Here is a 23,188-nt window from a genome sequence, read left to right on the forward strand (position 1 = left end):
CACAAATACAGTACATTTATAGCCTTACAGAGCATTTACTTTTGAATGGGGTCAGCGACACCCATTTGAAAGCTGGAAAGAGTCAGAAGAAAAAGGCAAATAATTATAAAACTATAATATATACCTAAAATATAACTAAAATAAATAACGAAAACCAATTGAAAAGTTGATTAGAATTGTCCATTCTATAACTTACTAAAAGTTAACTTAAAGGTGAACCACCACAATTTCAGATAAGCAAAGATACAATTATAACTATTTAAAATAAGCAGGTCTCTTGGGAGAACTGCTTAAAGGGCAATTCACTTTCATTAGCAAAACTGTTATAAAACATAAAACATTGCATTAAAACTGCCAAAAAGTGTTCCAACTTTCATAACCTGCCAAATTTTGTAAAACTGGACATGGTAATTTGGGGGTGTGGGGTAAAAAAAAAATCTGCCACGATAAGCATGGCAAAACTTTTTCCATTTTTCGAATGTTGGCAGGTATGAGAATATGAAGTGATATTTTAAACAGAAAAAGACCGTAAAAATGTCTGTATTTTAATATGTAAACGGTGGAATATTAATTTATAATTATTCCACAATATATAATACTTATTATAATTTGGGATTCTTGGCATGTTAACAGTGTTGCTTATACCAGTCTGTGCCTGGGCAGGATTGCTAAAATTATCATTATGTTTTTAAGAGGATTTTACTAATTCCTCTAATTCTTCATCTTTTCAAGAGAAATAAGCAAGAGTCAGAGTAACTCTTCATAGTTCTCAGAGACAGCGCTAAATAGAACTGGTACATAGCTGAAATTAAAGGTACATTTACTTACTAGGCGCAGTTTGCAAAGTGCAGTATTCTGATGCAATTTGTTTTTCTCAGAATACTAGCATCATTGTGGCCATGTGGCACATGCTATTGTGGGTGTTTTCGGATTTGTGCCTAAAAATTTTTGGGGCAGATTTACTAAGGGTCGAATTTCGAAGTTAAAAAAACTTCGAAATTCGACCCTCGAATTGAAATCCTTCGACTTCAAATATCAAAGTCGAAGGATTTTTAGCGTATTCAATCGATTGAACGATCGAATAGAAATTGTTCGATCGAACGATTACCGTATATACTCGAGTATAAGCCGACCCGAGTATAAGCCGAGGTACCTAATTTTACCTACGAAAACTGGGAAAACTTATTGACTCTAGTATAAGCCTAGACACAACTACAGCCCTGTCTCCCAGCAGCGCACATTCTGCCAAAGCGACCCCCCCAGCGATCAACCGGACTTCTTTGCAAAGTTGATGGTGACAGAGAATTGCCAAACGGATTACTGTGTGCATTGTCCCACTGTCCCACTACCATTTGCAGAGGGTGCTGTTTGATATTGCCATCACTGTTAATCTTTCGTATAACCAGTTAACAGTTTGTTAATATGTTCAACAATTAAATAAAATAAAGTTTTTTATCGATGAATTAATGAGCATGCGATTCCTTGATGTGATCCGAAGAGTGCGATGTCAATGGAATTTGGCGTGTTCAGTATTTCGTTCCCCTTAGCGACGGACTCAGGGCGGCTGCACCTGGGTCACAACGAAGTCCGGGTAAGATTATATACCTTTACATACCTTGGGAGTTTGATCCGGTGATTTAACGAGGGGTCTGGGGCCTTGTGCACCCGGGACAACAGAATTGAAGGGTGAGCTTGAAACTGGCATTGAGCTGATTTAATTAATTTGGAAGTTTACCTCAGGACTCGTAGAGAATTTGGAATCCCAATAGCAGCGCTGAATGGTTTTGTGGCATTGTTTAATCAGTTACCTAGGCTTAAGGACCAAATCAAAATATACTGTGTGTATATATAGAATGTAACATTCACAATACAAGGCTGATTAGTAATTAATTCAGATTATTAGCACATATTACAGCACTGAAACCAGTGCAAATAGAATCAGAACTTTATAGTTGCCCTGCAACATTAACTTATGACCTTAGGCCAGTCTGCATGTGCAAACATGCATATGCCATAGAATCCAATTTGTCACGTGTAACTGTGGTGGACACAAATCTGTGTGTGTACACAATTCTGGTGAAATTCCAAATCCAAAAATTGCACTTTACACACGGCGTCTGGTAACTAAATGAGTTTTGTCATCTCTTATGGTACAGGCACACAATGCTATTTGGGGGAAATAAGTCGCCTCACCGACAAATCGCCTCTTCTTCGGGCGACTAATCTCCCCGCGATGCCTTCCCGTTGGATAGAATCTAAATAGCCGGCGGGGTGGCACTCGGAATGCTTTGTTTTCCAAAGTTGCCTCACGAAGAAATTTAGGACGACTTCGGAAAATTAAGCGATCCAAGTGTCATCCCGCCAGCAATTTAGATTCTAGCTGAAGGGAAGGCATTGCGAGGAGATTATTCGCCCGAAGAAGAGGTGATTTGTCGCTGGGTGACTAATCTCCCCCAAATAGCATTGTGTGCCTCTACCCTTAGCTAACCTCTACCCTTAGCTAACCTCACATGAACAGGCATAAACCAGGTCGCTTTAGGGATTGCGGTATTCTCTTATCCCCTGCTTTAAAAAGTATGGTTGGCAATAAAATTCTTCATTAACACCTTCTGGCAAATCAGAGAACACTGGAATCACAATATGACCTTGTTAAGATCAAAGCACTGTTTGCCTCCATATTAATCCAGACAGTTAAGCTGGGGTTAATGCCTGGCGATCGGCCACAGTACTTGCCCACACAAAGTCTTATTGTAGACCTCACATGAAAGCTCTCTGTGTGCAGCCACCATCTGAATTCAGAGCACACAGCAGGACTAAGCTGGGACTAAACACTCGGTCTCAGAGCTAATACCAAGTAGATGCCATCCATACCCCCCAAGAGATATACGTTACAAATGGACAATGGTTCTTCCTCCTTCCTTTAAAACTGTGAGTGCTGGCACTGCTTTATCTGCTTGACCACATCATACATCAGTAAACTCCTAGAAGTACAATAGTTTTACTGATATTGACACTTCCTTCTATAGTTCGTTTTACAAATCATGATTCTGCATTTGTTTATAAACCAATGCTGCCAGTATTAAGTATGGGTAGTAAAAAGAGGGAGCACTGTAACAATTTGTCTTCATATTTCCTTACCACTAATATACATAAAGGCTGATTTAGTGTCGGACTGGGATGACAGGGGCCCACCAGAAAACTTTACACCGTGGGCCCATTTTCCAAACTATTATTCCTTCTCTTCTCACTGAAAATCTTTATTCTCCTAGTCTTTTATATCTACTTATTATTAAGCATTTTTTTCCATAAAGAATGAAATAGGGAATGATCATGAAATAGGCTAAAGGTTAGAAGCAAGAAAGCCCACTGACACTTGGGCCCACAGAGAGTTTTCCTGGTATCCCAGTGGGCCAGTCTGACACTGATTAACAAACGTAGGCTCTAAACTGCACCAGTAGCAACCAATCAACTATTAGCTGTTTATTGGAATATATAGGAATATGATGAACAGCCCATAAGTAGTACAAAATTCATGAATACAATGATTTATTCTCAAAAATAGGCCTCTTGTCACTTTTCAGCTGCTGTGTTGTGTATCATATAGAATAATATCTCAATGTAGTGGTGTGTGCTGATGACACAATTAATTTCATCCAGGATGTGGCATACTTGCACGGGGATCTGTAAAAATTGGCAATGTGGTGCAGCTAAGTATAAATTTATGCATCGTGGAATATAAAAAATGAGCAAGCAAATACACATTTTATAAAGACCCATGTAGAATGCTTACTGCAGTTTTGGTCCAATTCTTAAAAATGAGCAATTAAGTTTTAGGGGAATGTGAGGTCTCAGTTGTGGGAGGAAAGGCTGGCCAAGTTGGGAATGTTTACTCTGGAGAAGAGGCACTTTAGGTTTTCTAATCTCAAATAGGGTAAAGCTGGCCACAGACGCAAAGATCCGATCATACGATCGGACTTTCCCATCTCCCGACCTGCCACTAACCATTCAGATCAAAGTCTTACCATTCCGACCAAATAAAGTAGTTAAAGAACAGATCAGCCGATGTTCTGCCCCTGACAGCAATCGTACGATAGACAAAGCTAGTGTCAGTCTCCCACTGAAAATAGTACTATCGGAAATACACGCAGAGATATTACCCGCAGCCGACAGAAATTTTCTAACCTGTCCAATCGACCAAACGACTGATCGCCGCCGGATGAAAAATGTCTGGACTCTCCACACACGGTACAAAAAATCGTATGAATCGAGGATGAGATCTTTGCGTCTATGGCCAGTTTAATTCTGAGTTTCTCTGACTCTCCTGAAACGTGCCACAGTCTCTGATGAATGGTTGGCTCCTGGATAGTTTTTATTACACAACTACTACCACTAGAGTAAATAAATCCTTTTTGTGCCAAGCTGAACCAAGTTGTTCTGATAAACACTGGTTTCTATGGAAGTCTCTCTAGTACAATGATTCTCAAAACATGCTACTGACCCTGCCAAGGGAAACCATTTAGGGTGAAATTTAGGAAGATGGCTTATTCACTCTTCTTGATAGTTCTGGAAGACAAGTGTGAAGGATAATTAGGGGGAGATTTATAGTGAAAACGTAATTGCTGTCCTAGATGATCTTGAAACTGACTGAATTGACTGGCTCATTTGTACAAAGAATACTGAGACCTCAGCTGCCAGAGTTCTAATTCAGCCCTTGTGTCCCTATATTATAAAAATGTGGCACTTTGCATAGCATACTAGGCCTGAACTCAAAATAACAACCTGTTTATGAGAAACAATGGGCAAATATTGTGTGGTATAACTCCTCCATGAAAAAGGAAAACCCCTGCCAGCACTTGTCTTCACTGATGCCTCCGGAGATATGACCAGAGTTAAAGACCAGAATAAAAGAGTCTTTTACTCTGGTGTTTTACTTTTGGTCAATTTTACCCAGTCTTCTCCCAAATTAGCTCTTGTTCTATCCTATGTAACCAGTAACATCAAAAAAATTTTTAAAAAAAATTGTTAGTACACATCAAAAAATAAACACCAATTCTTCAGAATTCTTCTTCCCGGACTTGACCCACTAGAACGATCACCGGAGCCATACGGGGCCTGACTGTGGGAGTTGTGCTCGGGCTTGGAGCAGCGCTGCCACTAGACACTGGCTGTAAAGTTCATGCAGGTTCATTCGGGATGCGCTCATGAGCTAAGGGGTCAGATGATCCTGCCGTTGTACCTGCAGCTGCTCATTGCTATTTCCATGAATGGGTTTCTCTCCCCACTGAGCTGGCTGCCGCTTCTCTTCATCAGCGACATCATCTATCGTATATAGGGTTGCCTCCCAGCCGGTATTCTCGCACCTGCGAGAAGAAGCAGGAGGAGGATTGCTCTGTGGTGCTCGCTGGAATAACCCCGGGATGGTGCCCTTGGCCAGGTGCCCTAAGCAATCTGCCCGGTCACTTCGCCTCCCTCCACCTGACCAATGCAAATGAGAAGGTGAACAGACGCAGACAGTCCTTCTCTCTACCAGGCAACACTGAGGTGAATGGAGAAAGGTGACTGGACTAGGGGTAGGCGGCAGCAGGGGCGGACTGAGCCGGCGGGATACCAGGAAAAAATCCAGTGGGCCCAAGCTCTTGTGGGTCCCGTTGGTAGGGTTGCCACCAGCCTGGCCGGTAAAAATGATGACTGATCCCAATGTTATTAATAGGGTAAAAAGAAAAATATATAGGAAGGCCGGTATTTTTTTCCAGAAAAGGTGGCAACCCTACCCGCCGACCCAGACTCGCTCCCTGCAAAAATGATCTTCAGGCCACGGCAAAAAACCCGTACGCGCGCACCTGCACAATCGCGGCATAAAAGCCCAGTTCGCATGCGCAATCATGGGGAAAAAACCCAGTGCTAGGGTTGCCACCTCGCCGGTAGAAATGTTGCATGATTGCAATGTTAGAAAGGAAAAAACATAAAAACATAGGATGGCCGGTATTTTTTTCTAGAAAAGGTGGCAACCCTAATTGCGACGCACCGTGGCATTGGGCCTGGATACAGCATCCTCGGGGGGCATTGGGCCCTTCAGTCTGACCCAGGGCTGCAGAGAAAGTATAGGGTGGTATATTGAGACAAATTGTCACGGTTTTCATTTTTTATTATTTGTGGTTTTTGAGTTATTTCGCTTTTTATTCATTAGCTCTCCAGTTTCAATTTCTGGTCACTAGGGTTCAAATCACCCTAGCACCCGTGCATTGATTTGAACAAGAGCCTGGAATGACAATAACAATACATATTTCAGCCTGATCCCTGAAGAAACACAGGGGACAGTTATTTGCTGGCAGCACAAACCAGAACAAATACGGTGTTTTTTTTCCTGACTCATTCCATATTAGTAAACAGAAAAAAACAAAGAATTCCTGTAATTAGTGTTAAATATTTGTAACACCAGGAAAAAGACAATGTTTTTCAATCCTTGAAGAAAGACGTCAGCTCATTTACAAGAGAGGCCGTGCGCTGCCTGAGGCGCCCTGCCCATACTAGCAGCTTGTGTTTTGTTTGTCTTCCACTCACTCGATCCTCGTCACGCCCACTCAAGGCGGCTGCGTGCCGCGTCGCCGCGCTTTATATACTTTCTTGTCGTGACGTCACAGTTCGCGAGATGAGACTGGTGACGTCTGGATTAGATGGCCTGCTGGAGCCGAGGAGCTGGACATGTAAACAGCCTTGCGGGATATTTAATCAGCGATTCGGAGGCGGCGGGAGCCGTTCAGTGAAAAGCGGGACTGTCCCGCGCAAAGCGGGGACCGTTGGGCGGTATGTGGAAATAGATAGACCTACGCGGGCACAATATAAATTTTATATACTTCTATACTGATATATGTATGTGTATATATTTATACGCCCACACACTGTCTTATCTGTGCGGTTTCTATGATTTATGTAACCCTGACATCACCATGGAGACCACAGCCTTTCTGTCAGGCGCTCCCTCTTCTTGGCGCCTTTTTTTCCCCCCCATACAGCTGACTGTATATATCTCTCCTAGGCTTCTCCTCACAACTGTCAGCCTAGTCCGAATACTTGCTATTAACCACATATTTACTCTAAACAGTACTAAGGACTAATCCTCATTCATATCCCTGAACGCCCCCCAGCCCCTTGTCTCTGTTCTGTGTATTTGTGTGGGGGCTTATGCAGTATTGGCAGTTGGACGTGGGAAGCCACTGGAGCAAGTGTCATATGATGTTCCTAGTGCTTATTTGTCCCTGTGTGAGAGAAACCACAGACAGGATTTTACTGATTAAATCACGTTCATCCTAGGATTTGTGAAATCCCTTCCCATTTGTTTGTTATTGCCATTTTGTACACCACCATGTCTTCTCATTGACTTATCAAGCAGCCCCCCCCATGCCAGTGTCGTTTAGAATGAACGTATACAGATATATAGCCATCATCAACTAGATCTTACTTTCACTTTCATTTCCTGCAACTGTCAGGTGCAACGTAATCCTGCACAGAAAATGCCGCCTTTATCTATTTGTCTCTATGAAAGGGGCCGTTCACCGCTGCACTCTGATGTTCTGAGATTGTTCGCAGTTGGTCTTCAGCATTGATCATGTTTTTTTTTGTTCAGTAGCTTTTCAGTTTCCAGCAGTGATTTGTTTGCTAGGCTTGGGTTCACCCAAGGGGCCCGTGCGTTGGTTTGATTGAGAGTCTGGAAGATGGATAGGAGAGCAGGCTGATAAGTAATGAAAAATAGCAATAATAAAATAGTAGCCTCATAGAGCAATTGTTTGTTGTGGTTGGCTCAGCGACCCCTCTGCATTTTCTAGCTGGAAAGAGGCAGAAGGCAAATAATCATAAAACAGAAAAAAAATAAAAAAAGACCAACTGTGGGATCTGCTATCTGTTGTCTGGAAAGCTCTGAATTAAGGAAATGCTGTCTGGCCATGCACTATAAGACCTTGCCAAGCAAGCGAATCTTAAACAGATATTACCACCAAAGGCAGGGCGATATCGGGTTAATCGAATCGTTCTTCCCTTGGGCCAAATAATCGGATTACAACAAAGGAAATGGACGCTGATCGGGCTAGGACCGAATCAACTAGGCGACGCAGGCCTCGATCACAAGAGAAATCAAACCTGCCTGGTCAATATCGATGTATTGATGGGGGAGACCCATTGAAACACCCCCTACACAGGCAGATAAACTGCCGAATCGGTCACAATCATACAAATATACATAAAGGTTACAAGTTAATTTCAAGCTAAATAGAAACCCCTTTTGTTGTTGGTGTTATTGGTGCTTGTGAGTCTTTATGGAATTTATGTTCTGAAGATCTATCATAAAGTAGCCATAGTACTACTCAATGTCCGAATTCTAAAGAATGGCAGCTCAGTTTTACCAAGCAATAGCTTTTGAACTAAGCATCTCTTAATATGTTTTATTTATTTATTTATTGTTTTTACTTTGAACAGCTATTAAAATGACAAGAATCCACATTGGAGAAGAGCTTACAGTTTAAAATCTTCATTGTGTGAGTAGCCATAGTCTTGTATAAAAATAAGAATATGAAAGACAATGTGTGAGTGTGTGGTGCAGTAATGCTTACTTTTTGAGTCACATTCCTTTGTTTATAGAATAAATATATTTATCCTTCAATTAAACAGATGTTGGGGAAAAAAGGAAGAGGGTAAAGCCGGCCATAGACGTGCAGATTTACCTGCTATATCGGACTAACGATTGGACATCCCAATCTCCCGACCTGCCACAACCTTTCAGATCAAATAAAGTAGTAAAAGAACAGATCAGCCGATGTTCTGCCCCTACAACAATCTTACGAAAGTTATGTCCGACAAAAGCTAGTGACAGTCTCCCACTGATATTGTCAGATCGGCAATACATGCAGAGATATTATCGGCAGCCGACAGAAATTTTCTAACCTGTCTGATCGTGTGAACGACCGATCGGCATGGCATGACGAATGTCGAGACGCTCCATAAACGGCCCAAAAATCGGATCTTTGCGTCTATGGCCAGCTTAAGAATCTGTTCCTAGCAGATGTGACGTTAACAGGGCCATACATTAAGCTAATGTCACACAGGGTTAAAACTTCACCTGCTGAAAAGCACAGGCCTAGAATCAGTCCCTTAATTTGCCTGCACTGGATTGGGTCAGTTGAGATTCAAACGCTCTTCTTTTCGGTACCAAATTCTATCACGTGTGCTTGCACCCAGGCTGACGCAATGGATATGGTTGCAGGCAAGGGAAGGGGCTGATTCTAGCATAGGGGCTGTGTGATGTTAGCAGCTTTAGGGGGGGGCAGCCCACAGATACCATTGTATAAAAAAGGAAATGCTAACCCCCTCAGGGAGCAAGGTGCGATCAACAACGCCTGTCCAGTCTGGTGCCTATGGTGGTACTGGACAAAGATACAGCCCTGACTCTCAATATATCATAATATTTTAAATTTAGGATATGAGGCTCAAAGTTCACAAGGGAAAGCCATTATAAAAGCAAATACAGGTATGGGATCCATTATCCGGAAACCCATTATCCAGAAAACTGAATAATAATAAAACAGTACCTTGTACTTGATCCAAACTAAGATATAATTAATCCTAACTGAAGGCAAAATCAGCCTATTGCGTTTATTAAATGTTTACATGATTAACGTAGACTTAAGGTATTAACATCCATTTTACAGAAAGATCCGTTACCCGGAAAACCCCAGGTCGCAAGCATTCTGGAGAACAGGTCCCATACCTGTATAAAAAAAAAAAAAAAAGGTGAAATAATGCATGCTGTTTGTGAGCCAGCAAGACATTGCATTCATTATATTTGAGAATGGGGATGGTCATGATGAGTATGAGAGTGTGTTTATAATATGCAGAATGCCTTCTGTTATACTCATGATGATGAGGGACACAGGCGTGAACTGTATACTTTATATATATGTCTATATATCTTACTGGTATCATCAGTCTGCACTTAATATATTATCAGTGCTTTATCTAATTTCTTCTGTTTCCAGACTGTGTCAGCTGAGATGGCTCTTGACAATCATGGAAGTCCCCAAGCGGATGCTGCATTGATAAGCTTATCACCAAGCACATCTGATTCACCTTGCCCACCCCGTGCTCCTACTGATCTCCCAGGTAACACCCTGCCTCACAGAGAAGTAGGTATGGGATAAAGCTGTAACATAGGGTACTCATGTCGTCCTTCTCTTCCTCAGATGAGCTTGTGCAAGCTGGATGGGAGAAATGCTGGAGCAAAAGAGAGAGCCGTCTTTATTATTTCAACCGATTCACTAATCAGTCTCTGTGGGAGATGCCTGTCCTTGGCCAGCATGATGTCATTGTGAGTATGATGCCAATCAAATTTTACTTCAGAAAGAAGCATTCTGAACTTTTGAATTGGGATGTGTGGCCCCGAAAGGACTGAACTCTACCCTCCAACTTAATGGATTTTTGAATAAGAGATAATGTCTTTAGGTATAGGATTAGTGAAACAATATAACTTTTTTTCCTAGTACTTCCAGATTGAATGAATATGTAACCATTAAGTCAAGATTGGCAACAGTATAATTGAGATATACAATTTTCTTTACTATGTTTCTAAAGGGAGTACATAGGATTTGTTTATATCCAGGAGGTGATACACTTTGTGTGGCAAAAAAATGTTTTTTTACAAAATTTTTTACACTATTCTAGGCACTCGGCACTTTTTTAGAATGCTTAAAGATTTTTTAAGAAAGTTTTTAGTATTTTTAATATGAAATACATCTATATGTATTAACTTTTTAAAAGAATGTTTTGCTTCACTGCTGCAAACAGCCATACAAGAGGTTAAACGCACAAGGAAACACAGGCACAGCCACGTGATGTGGGTGGAGGTTATTTAATGAACTAATCATGTGTGTATTTGTACCTTGAAAAAGGTCACAAGAGGGACCGAAACGTCGGTTTTTACATACTATGTCTTAATACAAGTTTTTTGGACACAAGACCCTTGGTGCTGGCATTTTTTGTTCTTTATTGTACATGTAATTGGATCCGTGCACAGGGGCAGATATAATCAAGCTGCTGGGAAACGAGGGGCTGTATGTGTATATATATATATATATATATATATATATATATATATATATATATATATATATATATATATATATATATAGATATATAGATAGATAAAAAGTGGGCGTCAAGATGACGTCATTAACAACCAATCAATGCAAATAAGTGCAGTTATGTATTCAAACAACAGATCGTATACATTTTACGTATACATTTTACGTCAATTTAGAATTTTACCTCAAGGTGTCACTATTGCTACATTTCTTTATATATAATAATGATCTGTGATCTCCATTTTTACGAGAAATATTCTCAATCGTGTAATCATCTGTTATTTTTAAAAATGCAATGTGTACAAAAAAGTTTCAAAAAACAATAACAAAAAAGAATCTATTGCAAAAAAATGGAGTCTCTTGATAAACTGCCTACTGTGTCTCAGCATAGCAGAACTATGAGACAAAGTAAGCAGTTTATCAAGAGACTCTTGTCCCTTGTTTGAAACGGGATCTGTCACCCCAAAAAAATGAATGAAATCTTGTTTCCATCAGTCTGGGAATTCATAATTATAGCAAGCAGGCAGGAGCCATTTTGTGGACACTTATTAAAGGAAAACTATACCCCCCAAACAATGTAGGTCTCTATTAAAAGATACTGAGTAAAACAGCTCATGTGTAAAACCCTGCTTCATGTAAATGAACCATTATCATAATAATATACTTTTTTAGTAGTATGTGCCATTGGGTAATCATAAATAGAAAATTGCCATTTTAAAAAATAAGGGCCGCCCCCTGAGATCGTAAGATTCACTGTACTCACATACAAACCACATGTAAGGTCACATGAGCCAATTAACAGAGTTCTGCCTTTTGCTTCCTCACTTCTTCCTGTTACAGTTAGTGTTGTAGTATTTCTGGTCAGGTGATCTCTGAGGCAGCACAGATAGAGTCACGAAATGGTGGTTCAAGGCAAGAGATGTAAAAGGGCAATATTTATGTAAATATATATTCCAGTTTGGTAAGATTCTTTAATATGTCATACAATTTGATATAAACTATCTGTTGCTTAAGTATTCATTTTGGGGGTATAGTTTTCCTTTAAGACAAGCCTTGCATCATCTCACTCAGGGGTAAATTTATCAAAGAGTGAAGTTCCGCCACTAGAGTGAAATTCCGCAGCTCTCCATTCATTTCTATGGGATTTTGAAAGGCGTATTTATCAATGGGTGAAAGTGAAAGTTCACCCTTTGATAAATTCGCCTATAAAAATCCCATTGAAATGAATGGAGAGCGGCGGAATTTCACTGTAGTGGTGGAACTTCACTTTTAACTTCACTTTTTGATAAATATACCCCTCAGAATCTTGTTTGTGCAGCAGAATGGGGGACCTGATGTCCATCCCCATGTACTGGTTACACAATTAAATGGTTAAGAGAACTGGGGGAATGTAGGGAGAGCAGTGACCTGTAGGAAGTGCTGAATGCAAAGTGAATGTAATTGTCTGCCCCTCCTTTATGCCTAGAGGAGGGGCAGGCAATATTTGAATATTTTGAATCTTACAGATTTTATTTAAACAGTAAAATATCTGATTATTCTCAACCCTGCATTTACCCGCGACAGGGCATTTTGCATATACAGTGAGGGGCAGAAGTAGTGGCAACCAAAAGACATTAAATACAGTGAGAGGCAGTGGAAATTAATTTTTGTGTCAGTGGACTCTTTAGCCCCAAATACATTAAATACAGTAAGAGGCATTGGGAACTTTAGCCACAAATCTGTTAAATGCAATGACAGGCAATTACTTCTGACACCCCAGACCCCCTTAAACTTCCAGAAAGTTTTCCTGAAGGCTGGAGAAGATTTCAGTGTTGTAGAGATCAAAATGAAGTCGGAATTCGTTGCATTGCTGAACGTGCTCCTGTACCCCACCTGGTGGTAGACACTAGATAGCACCCAAAAAGAACAAACCCTGGTTTGCTATAACATAACTTGGGTTTCTACAATTACAGTTATCTCTGTCTGTTAAATTGATTTTATGCCAGTGAGCTAAAATGACCTTGGTTCTTTTCACAGTCTGATCCACTGGGTCTCAATGCAGCCCCAGATCCAGTGGAGGGGGCGATGCCAGAGACACCAAAAGATACCAGACCCCCAAAAAGGAGGATATCTGAGGATCTGTCAACAGGAGAGCCTGTTAAGAAGCTGAAGGTACTGTAATTTCCATAGCTGTCACACTTTTTCCTTTTCTTTGTGCTGACTGACTACTGTAACCTCAACCTCTGCTTTAATAGACAGAACCAACTCCCGTTACACCTGGAGCAGTACCCAGTTCTCCCATCTTCCCAGGAGTATCCATGGATGAAAAGCAACTCTCTGCTCTTCTGAAAACTACAGAGTGAGTTCAACAGTTCATTGAGGAACCTGAAATGCAATGTTTGGGCAATCAATTATTGCAATATGAGGAACAAAGAATTAGCAAATAAGGCATAGGGTTTATAGATCATTAATTGGTAAGCTTCCATGTGCCTCCAGTGCAAGAACTACAACTAATACCATTTGAGATGCTAAGAATTCTAGTCTTTTAACTTGTGAGTTATTGTTGTTGAGGAGTTGAATTAAAGTGTCTCGTGACTGTCTTACCAGGAAGGCATAGGGGCAATTAGTGGGGCTTATTTATGCTAATCAGTGATAAATTGCACAAGTGCAGTTGCAAGGTGGAACCTAATAGATTTTTGTAAATAGACTTGTCAGAACTATTTGCTGATATAACATATTTGCAGCTCTGTTGAACTGTTAACATATGATTAGATAATAGTGACTGGTGATCTATTTTAACAGAGCTGCAAATATGTCCCATATTAAATGTATATCTTGGCAAAGGGAATATATAAGCATATGTTTTGAGAGACTAGTTGAGTAAAAAGAGGGATTTATAAGTAATGCATGTTACTCCTTTAGAGTAATTGGGTTAAGCTGTATTGATTGTGGGCTCTTGTGAAAATAGGGTCTGTAACAAGGCAAATAATATAACGCACTAGTATATTGAATTTTAGAAGAAACCAAACATTTTCTTTCTCACAGTGTTTACTGGGATTTGGACATTCAAAGCAACGTAGTAGTGAAGCCAGTTCCACCATCACACCTTCTGCCACCGCCTTCTCAGTGCTTGCCCCCACATCCTGAAGTGGAGCTTTTGCGGTCGCAACTTGTTCTCAAACTGAGACAGCACTACCGTGAGCTATGCCAACAGAGAGAAGGTAATGTAATCTCTACTGCCAGCCTCTCTATACATCATATGCCAGCACAAACCCCATGTGTGAATAATAACAGTGTGACTTTCAGTGTCTGACTAGTTAGATGTCCTCTGTTTCTGTATTTCCATTTGTTTACTAATGAAAATGTCTCTATTGGTTCATCCAGAAAAAGGGAATTTGCTAAAATAGCCACAGAGCCAGACCCTAGATCAGTAGACTTGCAAAGATGTATTGTCTGCCTGTATAGCACATAATCATTCTAAATCTCTGTGTATCAATATAGTATCTAAATTAGCAACTAATAAGTGATGTAAGCATTTGATCAGGAGGCCATTAAAACCTTGCATGCACAGACATAATTCATTTTTGTTGTGTTCATAAACTTAGAATGTTGCTAATATTTTGCCCACAGGTATTGACCCTCCCCGGGAATCCTTTAATCGTTGGATGCTCGAGAGAAAAGTTCTGGATCGGGGTCCAGATCCCTTGCTGCCAAGTGACTGCGACCCTGCTGTGTCACCATCTATGTTCCGAGAAATTATGAATGATGTTCCCATAAGGTGAGCGCTATCTGTGTGCAAGGATTTTCTATGTGTGAGAGTGTGGATGTTATCTGTTCATAGCAAAGTGATTATATTGTAAAGTCACCCTTTGTATTGCAACAGGATTTTGCAATATTGAAGCACTAGGTGTCTGCATGGTAGAAGTTAGGGTTTTGTTTTTCATATGATGGGGGTTTATATCGTTTTTAGATGTAGTAGAACTGCAAGGAAGCATGCATTAGACCAGTATTAAGCCGAATGGAAAGTAGTAAAGGAGCATATGGTCCTGCAGTAGATCTTCAAACACCCCAGCAGAGAGAAAATATTCCAAAACTCCACAGATTGGACATGAAACATAGAAGCCAGCATATAGTGTAGGAAATTTTAATAAACAAATACTTACAAAATATCCAATATAGGTACAGCATGTAGAAAAAACAGATGAATACAATTCAGTCCCAACACGTTTCATGTGGTTAGCCCACACACATCCTCCGGGACAGGAATTCTGAATTATATCTATTAGCATGTGGCTAATAAGTTAGATAAAAGAAACCAATTTTTTATAATGGTACTAGAGCTTACATTGATTCCTGCTTTAGGCTGTCTCGCATCAAGCATCGGGAGGAAGCCAAACGGCTGCTGTTTAAGTATGCAGAGGCTGCCAAACGTCTCATCGAGTCAAGGTAGTATTTTTGTGCTGTTGTTTTTCTGTTATGTTCTGTTTATATGGAGGCTACATCCTTTTATCTGAGTGTAACTAATTCTGTAGCCATTCTGGCTTCCTTTTTCCCTTTCCACTACATTGTGCTCTTTTTAAACCAGTGGTTTTCCCCTTTGCGTTTTTTCTGTACCCATCAATATTCTCTGGCCTTGCTTCTCTTTTTAAACTATCTGCACAGGTTTGCCAGTATTCAGACCCCTTATATTCTTGTAGGAGGGCCTCCTCTGACAGTAGGAAGATGGTGAAGTGGAATGTAGAGGACACGTTTAGCTGGCTTCGAAGAGACCACTTAGCTACTAAGGAAGACTACATGGTAAGCAGAAGTTATGCTATTGCCCAAGTCCTTCTCTCTAAAGAATTAATATTCTTATCCTTTATAGTGCACTGGCAAGTCACACAGTTTTTAGCATTCATATCAGTCTCTGCCCTGGTGGAGCTTACAATATAAGGCCCATTCAATGCAGTCAAAGACACACTTAGTGATTTCATGAGGAACCCATTAACTTGCCTGTGTGTGTCGGAAAACCATAGTAGCTGGAAGACACTCAACACAAGTACCACAGAACTCCATTCACACCCAGCACTTTTAAACAGGAATGCCAGTCACTAATCCACCACTGTTTCTGCCTGTCACTACACATATTTTTAATTATTGATGCAACTCAAAATGCACTTGTGATTGCAGGATCGCCTGGAACACCTCCGCAAACAGTGTGGCCCCCATATGACGGCTGTGGCTAGAGATTCAGTGGAGGGAATATGCAGTAAAATTTACCATATTTCCCGCGAGTATGTCAAGAGGATCAGAGAGAAGCACCTGGCACTGCTACGAGATGCCAGCATCCCAGGTATATCATTTTGAAAAAGAAGGATGACCCTCTATAATACATGACCTCACAAACGATCAGGGAGTGCCCGTTTATGTACCAAGGGAAAATTTTATGACTGAGCTCAAAGTTTTTGGGCAGTTTTGTGTGGAGGACCATAGTAAAGCAGCTACTCTAAAAAATGAAAGCTTAGTATTTACTGTATATATGTGACTATACACTTGTTCTGACTATTTTTAATAATATGAATTTACTATAATTTCTTTTGGTTAACAGTACAGCTTTAGGTGTTCGTTGTTGAACACTATGTTCTCTGTGAACTAATGCAATTGTGGACTTCTAGAAAAAAAAAAAAAGCCCTTGAATGTTTGACAGTGTGATGTGTTAAGCGATTTATTGCTTTGTGTGTGAAAGAACATTGTTATTCTTATAGTTGAAGTTCCAGCAGTATCACCCCAAGACAGGCGAGTCTTCTGTCACCCAATTCGGCTGTCGGTGTCTGCATTGCCAACTCAGCCAGGAGTGGATGTACAACAAGAAGGCAGCTTAGTTTGTGTGCGCTACAAAGGGGAATCTGTGCGAATCAATCAGAGCTACTTCAGTAAACTGGTGAGTCTGGATATATTTGACTATCCCCAAAAACCTCTTGCTGTGCTTTCCCTAGTTTCTAAGTTTTTACTGACTCGGGTCACAGTTTTTGTCTTGCCTAATGCTGCAATGTCAACGGCTCTCACAGTCCTGCTTAGATATTTTATAGCTTAAGAAACCCCTTACTAGAATGGGAGGTACCTGGAGATAGTAACCTGGCAGGCATTGAACCTAGCACCCCAGTATGGCAAAGCAGCAATTGTAACAACTGTACTGGCAGTAATTTAATTACAGGCAGTCCCCGTTACGTACGAGTCAACCATAGTATTGTTATCGTAACAGCCCTGTCTGTAAGTGTGAGTTGTATGTAAGTCAGAGGTATGTAACTCGAGGACTGCCTGTATATAGCTGTAGCTGCAGTAGAAATAACAGCTTAATTTTTGGCAATTTCTTCACACTTTACACAGAGGTAACGCAATTATTGCTATAGCTGTTCCCCTATACAAAGCAGAATCCAGCAGGAACATTTGGTTTAGTAGCCCTTTAGTATCTTTCCCCTGTGGTCTTGTGCGAATGAGGGGACTTGATTATTCTTTTCTGTACCGGTATGGAATCAATTACCCAGGAACACATCATCCTATGGGAAGGCTGCCTCCTATAGACTCCTTTTTAGTCAAATCAGTCACATTTTTAAAAATTATTTTCGTTTACTCTGTAACCATAATAAGACAGTATCTTGTACTTGATGGTAATTAAGTTGCATGAATCCCGACTAGTGACAAAATAATTTTAGTGGGTTTATCACAGGCACTGGATCTGTTATCTGGAAATCTGTTATTCACAACGCTCCGAATTGTGAGAAGGTCATCTCCCATATCATCTTCCATTTTAATCAAATATATCAAATTTTTAACATTCATTTTCCTTTTCCTTGTAATAATAACTTAGCACCTTGTATTGATCCCAACTAATTTTTTTTCTTTATACTTATTGAAGGCTTAACAATCCTGTTGGGTTTATTTAGAGTTTAAATGATTTTTTTCAAAGACTTAGTCTTGGTGATCCAAATTACAAAAAGACACCTTATCCAGTAATCCCCAGTTCCTGAGCATTCTGGATAACAGGTCCCATACCAGTAAGTTAAAGGACATTATAGACAGATAGTGGGGGGTGGTCTATCTCCTAGAAGAAAAACAGAGGCCCCCTTTTAGACTTGAGAAACTGAATTTGAGGGATCTTTTGTTTTCAATACAAATTAACTGTGTAACTGTCTTGAACTAACTTTATTTTCCCTTAAATCTGTTCACTTGCTTTATCGTACAGTACCAGCTTTATCGTCTCAGCTTGATAAAGAGCAAGGCGGCTCGAAACGTTGCTCTGCTGTTGCCCTGCATGTGAATAATAAAGGCTTTTATTTTATGAAGTGCTGCCCGTTTGAATTCCTAACAAATATGTGTAACTGTCTTGGACTAACTTTATTTTCCCTTAAATCTGTTCACTTGCTTTATCGTACAGTACCAGCTTTATCGTCTCAGCTGTATAGATGATTCTGGAACAGAAAGATTCCTGTCTCGAATCTGGTGTCTAATGCGAAGGTATCAGGTGAGGAATGAGGATGGTGGTTAAATGGGGAATATGATACATAAAAACACATTTAATGTGTCCTGTCAATCACACATCCTATATCTTTGTAGGTTATGTTTGGCACAGCACAGTACGAAGGGTCCGGCTTACAGGGGGCATTGCCAGTTCACGTGTTTCAGACTTTGCACAAGGTTTTTGGAGTAACTTTGGAGTGTTTTGCCTCACCCTTAAACTGTTACTTCAAACAGTACTGCTCTGCCTTTCCAGACACAGATGGATATTTTGGGTCCAGGGGGTGAGTAAGGTGTTACAGAATACAAGCCTGAACTGTTCATTTTGTGTGAATGAGTGATAGCTTGCTTGTTTCTACTTTGTGACTTTTTTTTTTTTTTTTTTATAAAGCACTTTCCTGTTAGTCAGTAATTCGTAATTTTATGTCAGACTCAAGCACCTTGACACATTGTCAAACTCTATCAATAAGATTTATACACTGCTAATGAACTCACAGTATCTCTTAATTTAGAGGGCAGTGATTGGAGTGTTGCAGGGTATGCGTGATGTAGCCGAATATTTGCTAGTACACCTATGGCTTCTTGAGTTGTCTATTCTGTTCCATCCAATTAGCTGTTTGTCTATTCCATCTCCATGTAAAATAAATGCTGAATTAATTTTTAGTCCAGGGTTCTACTTATGTTTTGCTGTCCTTATAGGCCTTGCTTGAGTTTCTTCCCTGTCAGTGGTTCCTTTGAGGCCAACCCTCCATTCAGCGAGGAACTGATGGATGCTATGGTCACACATTTTGAGGTATGAGAACTGACTATGAACAAAGGCTGTTGTTGCTATGACCCATAGTGTGTACCAAGCTGCTGATTTGTCTTTCACTACAGAATCTTCTGGACAACTCAGATCAGCCCCTGTCCTTCATCATCTTCATTCCAGAGTGGAGAGATCCCCCAACACCAGCCCTCACCCGCATGGAGAGCAGCCGCTTCAAGCGACACCAGCTGATTCTTACAGCTTTTCAACATGAATACCGTAGTGGATCCCAGCACATGTGCAAAAGGCATGTCTGCTTTGTTTGGGGAGTTGAAGCTAGACAGAGTGGTAAACCTAATAAACTGTAGAAGCATCAAATGTAGGGGGGGATTTATCAAGGGTCAAAATTCGATTCGAGTTTTGAGATTTATCATACTCTGGCCCTTCTTAAGAACTGAAATTTGACTATTTGCCACCTTACAGGAGAAAATCAACCTGTGGGGAAAAGAAACCCTATCCCCCACCCCAGGTAGACCTCCCTCCTCCCCCCAGGCTAACTACCCCCCCCCCGGGGAAATGCCCCATACTCAATACTTACCCTTCGGCGCAGATTCTTCCAACGAAGTTCCACTCGTCCATCTTCCGCGTCCTCACTAAGCTGACTGGGAGATCGGCAATTACCGTGTAATTTTGGCATGCAAACTGCTCCAACTGCGCATGTGCAGAAATACTGATCTCATAATCAGCTTACAGAGGACGCGGAAGATGGACGTGTGGAACTTCGCTGGAAGAATCTGCGCCGAAGGGTAAGTATAAAGTATCGGGCATTTCCCTGGTGGGGGGGTAGTTAGCCTGGGGGAGGAGGGAGGGAGGTCTACCTGGGGTGGGCGGTAGGGTTTTTTTCCCCCCACATGTTGATTTCTCCTTTGACATTTTGAGTATTCAGAGAAAAAAAAACTCAAACGAGTTTTCAAAATTCGGGTTGATCCTATTCACTCGATTTTAATAATACATTTCTATTGGTCGAATTTTAAGTTCGTAGGAGTTTATGGGAGTTCTGCCCTACTTTATGATTTAACTACTAACCGGTTCCTTCTATTTCCTTCAACACATATTCCCTTATAACCGTTCTCTCCCTTGTTTCATTTGGATACATTTTCACACTTCTTCCTCTGACCCGCTGGTCATTCCTGTAACACACGAATCCTTACTTTTTGCTACGTTTACCTCTTGTTTCCACAGGGAGGAGCTGTACTATAAGGCTGTCCATAACACAGCAGTGATCTTCCTTCAGAATGAACCAGGCTTCCTGAAATGGACACCTACAGCAGAGCGGCTTCAGGAGCTCACTGCATCTTACAAGCACTCTGGGCGAGTAACCAACTCCGCTGTGGCGTTGGAAAAAGAGCCGACACGAGAAGAGGGCACAAGCAAGGACAGCACTGCAAACTGATAGCACAGTCCACTATAATAAGCAGAATATAGTGTACCCACGTAACAGGCTGCACCTGCCCTTCCCACAGATCTAAAAATGGATCCTCTCCTGCCTATTTGCATAACAAGAGCAACTGACCGCACACCAAGCCAGGAACACCTTTTCTCTTATAGAGTTGAATGTGACCTTTCCTTCATCGAGGTCTCCCATACTAAGACACTAACTTTTGTTCCTTTGGAGTTCAGTTGAAGCCTTGCAGAATTGTGTGTTGCACAGGGAGCATGTTGCATCAATTTCTAGAGCAGGGTGTGATTGTACATTCATTTTATGGGGCAATGTATGAGCAGTACATTGTTTCCATTGGACAAGGTGTGCATTGGTCAATATGGCATAGTGTGACATGACATCAATATCCTTAGGGCAGGTTGTGAGCGTTTATCAACTCATTAAAGGAGAAGGAAACCCTGTAGAAAAAAACCCTGTACCCACCCCCACCTCATGTAGACCTCCCTCCCTCTACCCCCTAGGCTAACTGCCCCCTGGGGAAATGCCCCATACTTTATACTTACCCCTCGTCGCAGATTCTGGCAGCTGACATTGCGGCATCCATCTTCCAGGTCTGGGAGATCGGCAATCTTCACCAATATCAAATTGCTGCAACTGTGCATGCACTGACCTACCGGTCTTCCAGTCCGAGGACCCGGAAGATGGATGCTGTTTAGTCTGCTGCCAGAATCTGCGACGAGGGGTAAGTATAAAGTATGGGGCATTTTCCCTGGGGGGGGGGCAGTTAGCCTGGAGGCAGTAGGGTCGGGGGTACGGATTTTTTGCTACAGGGTTTCCTTCTCCTTTAAGACTAAGTGGAAGAGTGCATCAGTTCCTTAGCAGAGGGCTAATATGTTGTATGTTCATACATTTCTTGGGGCAGATTATTAGCTTGTATTATAAATTATACATAGTGCAGGTCTGCCTTCAGCCTATAGGGCATACATGCTTACACATGGTGCTTACACATGGTTCCCTCATTAACAGCACAAAATAAAGATAGGGAAACTGTGGGAAGACACTAGGACTCGGCATGGTTCTCTAAGCAGCCATGTATCAAGTAGAGCACTCCCATTCAGTTGTCGGGTGAAGCAACGATACATTTCAGCAACTTCATTGGTGGAAACTTGCAGCTGCAATAGAGGCAAGTCCTCCTGTCATGAAGAAGGGACTTGTATTCATGTGTAAATAGATATTTGTGTATTTGCTCTCTGCATTTTATTGTTGGTGTTGTGTTCTTCATGGGGGGGAGCGGTAGGGATCTGCATGTTTTTCTCCCCTGCGCGAGTGTTTTCCTTTGTATTGTGATTCATCCCCCATTGTTTTATCTGCTAAATATTAAGTGTAATTAATTTAATGTCTAACCATTTTATTACTTTTATCAAACAGTAAAAGTCTATTTTTGATTTTAGCATCTTGGTCTTTCGCAACCTTTCATCCAAAACAACCCCCTTTAATATTCAGATCTAAGTAGACACGGCTCTCACAAGTAAGGCTGAGTTTAATGGTAACTAAGCACACACATTCTCAAAGAGTCACAGTACTGAGCTAAATCTACCAACATATTCACTGGAAATCCCATCACTTCCAGAATCTAATGCAGAATATTCCCACAACCAACATTCATTATATAAACATTATATGAATATGAAAATATATGAAATATTTCTAATCTTACAGCTCCTAGCAAAGAGACCATTTGAATCTCACCAGATCAGAATACGTGCTTCACAGATGCAGTTTATGGGGGGCTCTTAAAGGGGTGGTTCACCTTTAATTAACTTTTAGTGTGTTCTAGAATGGCCAATTCTAAGCAACATTTCAATTGGCCTTCATTATTTATTTTTTATTATTTTCCTTCTTCTGACTCTTTCCAGCTTTCAAATGGGGTTCACTGACCCCATCTAAAACACAAATGCGCTGTAAGGCTATAAAAGTATTGTTATTGCTACTTTTTGTTGCTCATCTTTTTATTCAGGCCTCTCCTATTCATATTCCAGTCTCTTATTCAAATCAATGCATTGTTGCTAGGGTAATTTGGACCCTAGCGACCAGATTGCTGAAATTGCAAACTGGAGAGCTGCTGAATAAAAATCTAAATAACTCAAAAACCACAATCAATAAAAAATGAAAACCAATTGCAAATTGTCTCAGAATATCACTCTCTACATCATACAAAAAGTTAATGCAAACGTGAACAACCAAAGGTTTGTATGACCGCACTGGTGAGCTATTTTTCATGTGGGATTTTCCCAATAGATATCTGGATGATTAGGATCTTATCTTAAAGCTCAACAATAGGGCCACACTTTCTCCCCCCCCCCATTTTAAGATTAATGTGAGTTAATCTGCAACCTGTAGGGC

General features: G+C 40.8%; 1 protein-coding gene across 2 annotated transcripts; it reads left to right on the top strand.

Moving 5' to 3' along the window:
- The first annotated feature begins 6,614 nt into the window (after positions 1-6,614).
- On the top strand, positions 6,615-22,235 carry pcif1.L (phosphorylated CTD interacting factor 1 L homeolog). Of its 2 annotated transcripts, XM_018235181.2 has the most exons (17): positions 6,616-6,804; positions 8,470-8,528; positions 10,026-10,149; positions 10,230-10,354; positions 13,143-13,277; positions 13,361-13,464; positions 14,151-14,326; positions 14,736-14,883; positions 15,468-15,551; positions 15,803-15,902; positions 16,275-16,437; positions 16,850-17,025; positions 18,520-18,606; positions 18,699-18,883; positions 19,299-19,392; positions 19,476-19,651; positions 20,587-22,235. In XM_018235181.2, the coding sequence occupies exons 3-17, from the start codon at positions 10,041-10,043 to the stop codon at positions 20,795-20,797; spliced, it is 2,073 nt and encodes a 690-aa protein (XP_018090670.1). In that variant the 5' UTR covers positions 6,616-6,804; positions 8,470-8,528; positions 10,026-10,040; the 3' UTR covers positions 20,798-22,235. The 2 variants fall into 2 exon arrangements, with proteins under 2 accessions (XP_018090671.1, XP_018090670.1); XM_018235182.2 differs by lacking the exon at positions 8,470-8,528 and having other exon boundaries at positions 6,615-6,804.
- Positions 22,236-23,188: the final 953 nt, after the last annotated feature.

The sequence above is a fragment of the Xenopus laevis genome, chromosome 9_10L (genome assembly GCF_017654675.1).
Source record: "Xenopus laevis strain J_2021 chromosome 9_10L, Xenopus_laevis_v10.1, whole genome shotgun sequence".
In the NCBI taxonomy this organism is placed as follows: domain Eukaryota; kingdom Metazoa; phylum Chordata; class Amphibia; order Anura; family Pipidae; genus Xenopus; species Xenopus laevis.

Bases quoted from the DNA above. Each gene is read 5' to 3' on its own strand.
- pcif1.L (XM_018235182.2), top strand. From the start codon at position 10,041: ATGGCTCTTGACAATCATGGAAGTCCCCAAGCGGATGCTGCATTGATA. The intron at 10,355-13,142 runs GTGAGTATGATG...TTCTTTTCACAG, and splicing joins TTGGCCAGCATGATGTCATT to TCTGATCCACTGGGTCTCAA. The intron at 16,438-16,849 runs GTATATCATTTT...TTATTCTTATAG, and splicing joins ACGAGATGCCAGCATCCCAG to TTGAAGTTCCAGCAGTATCA.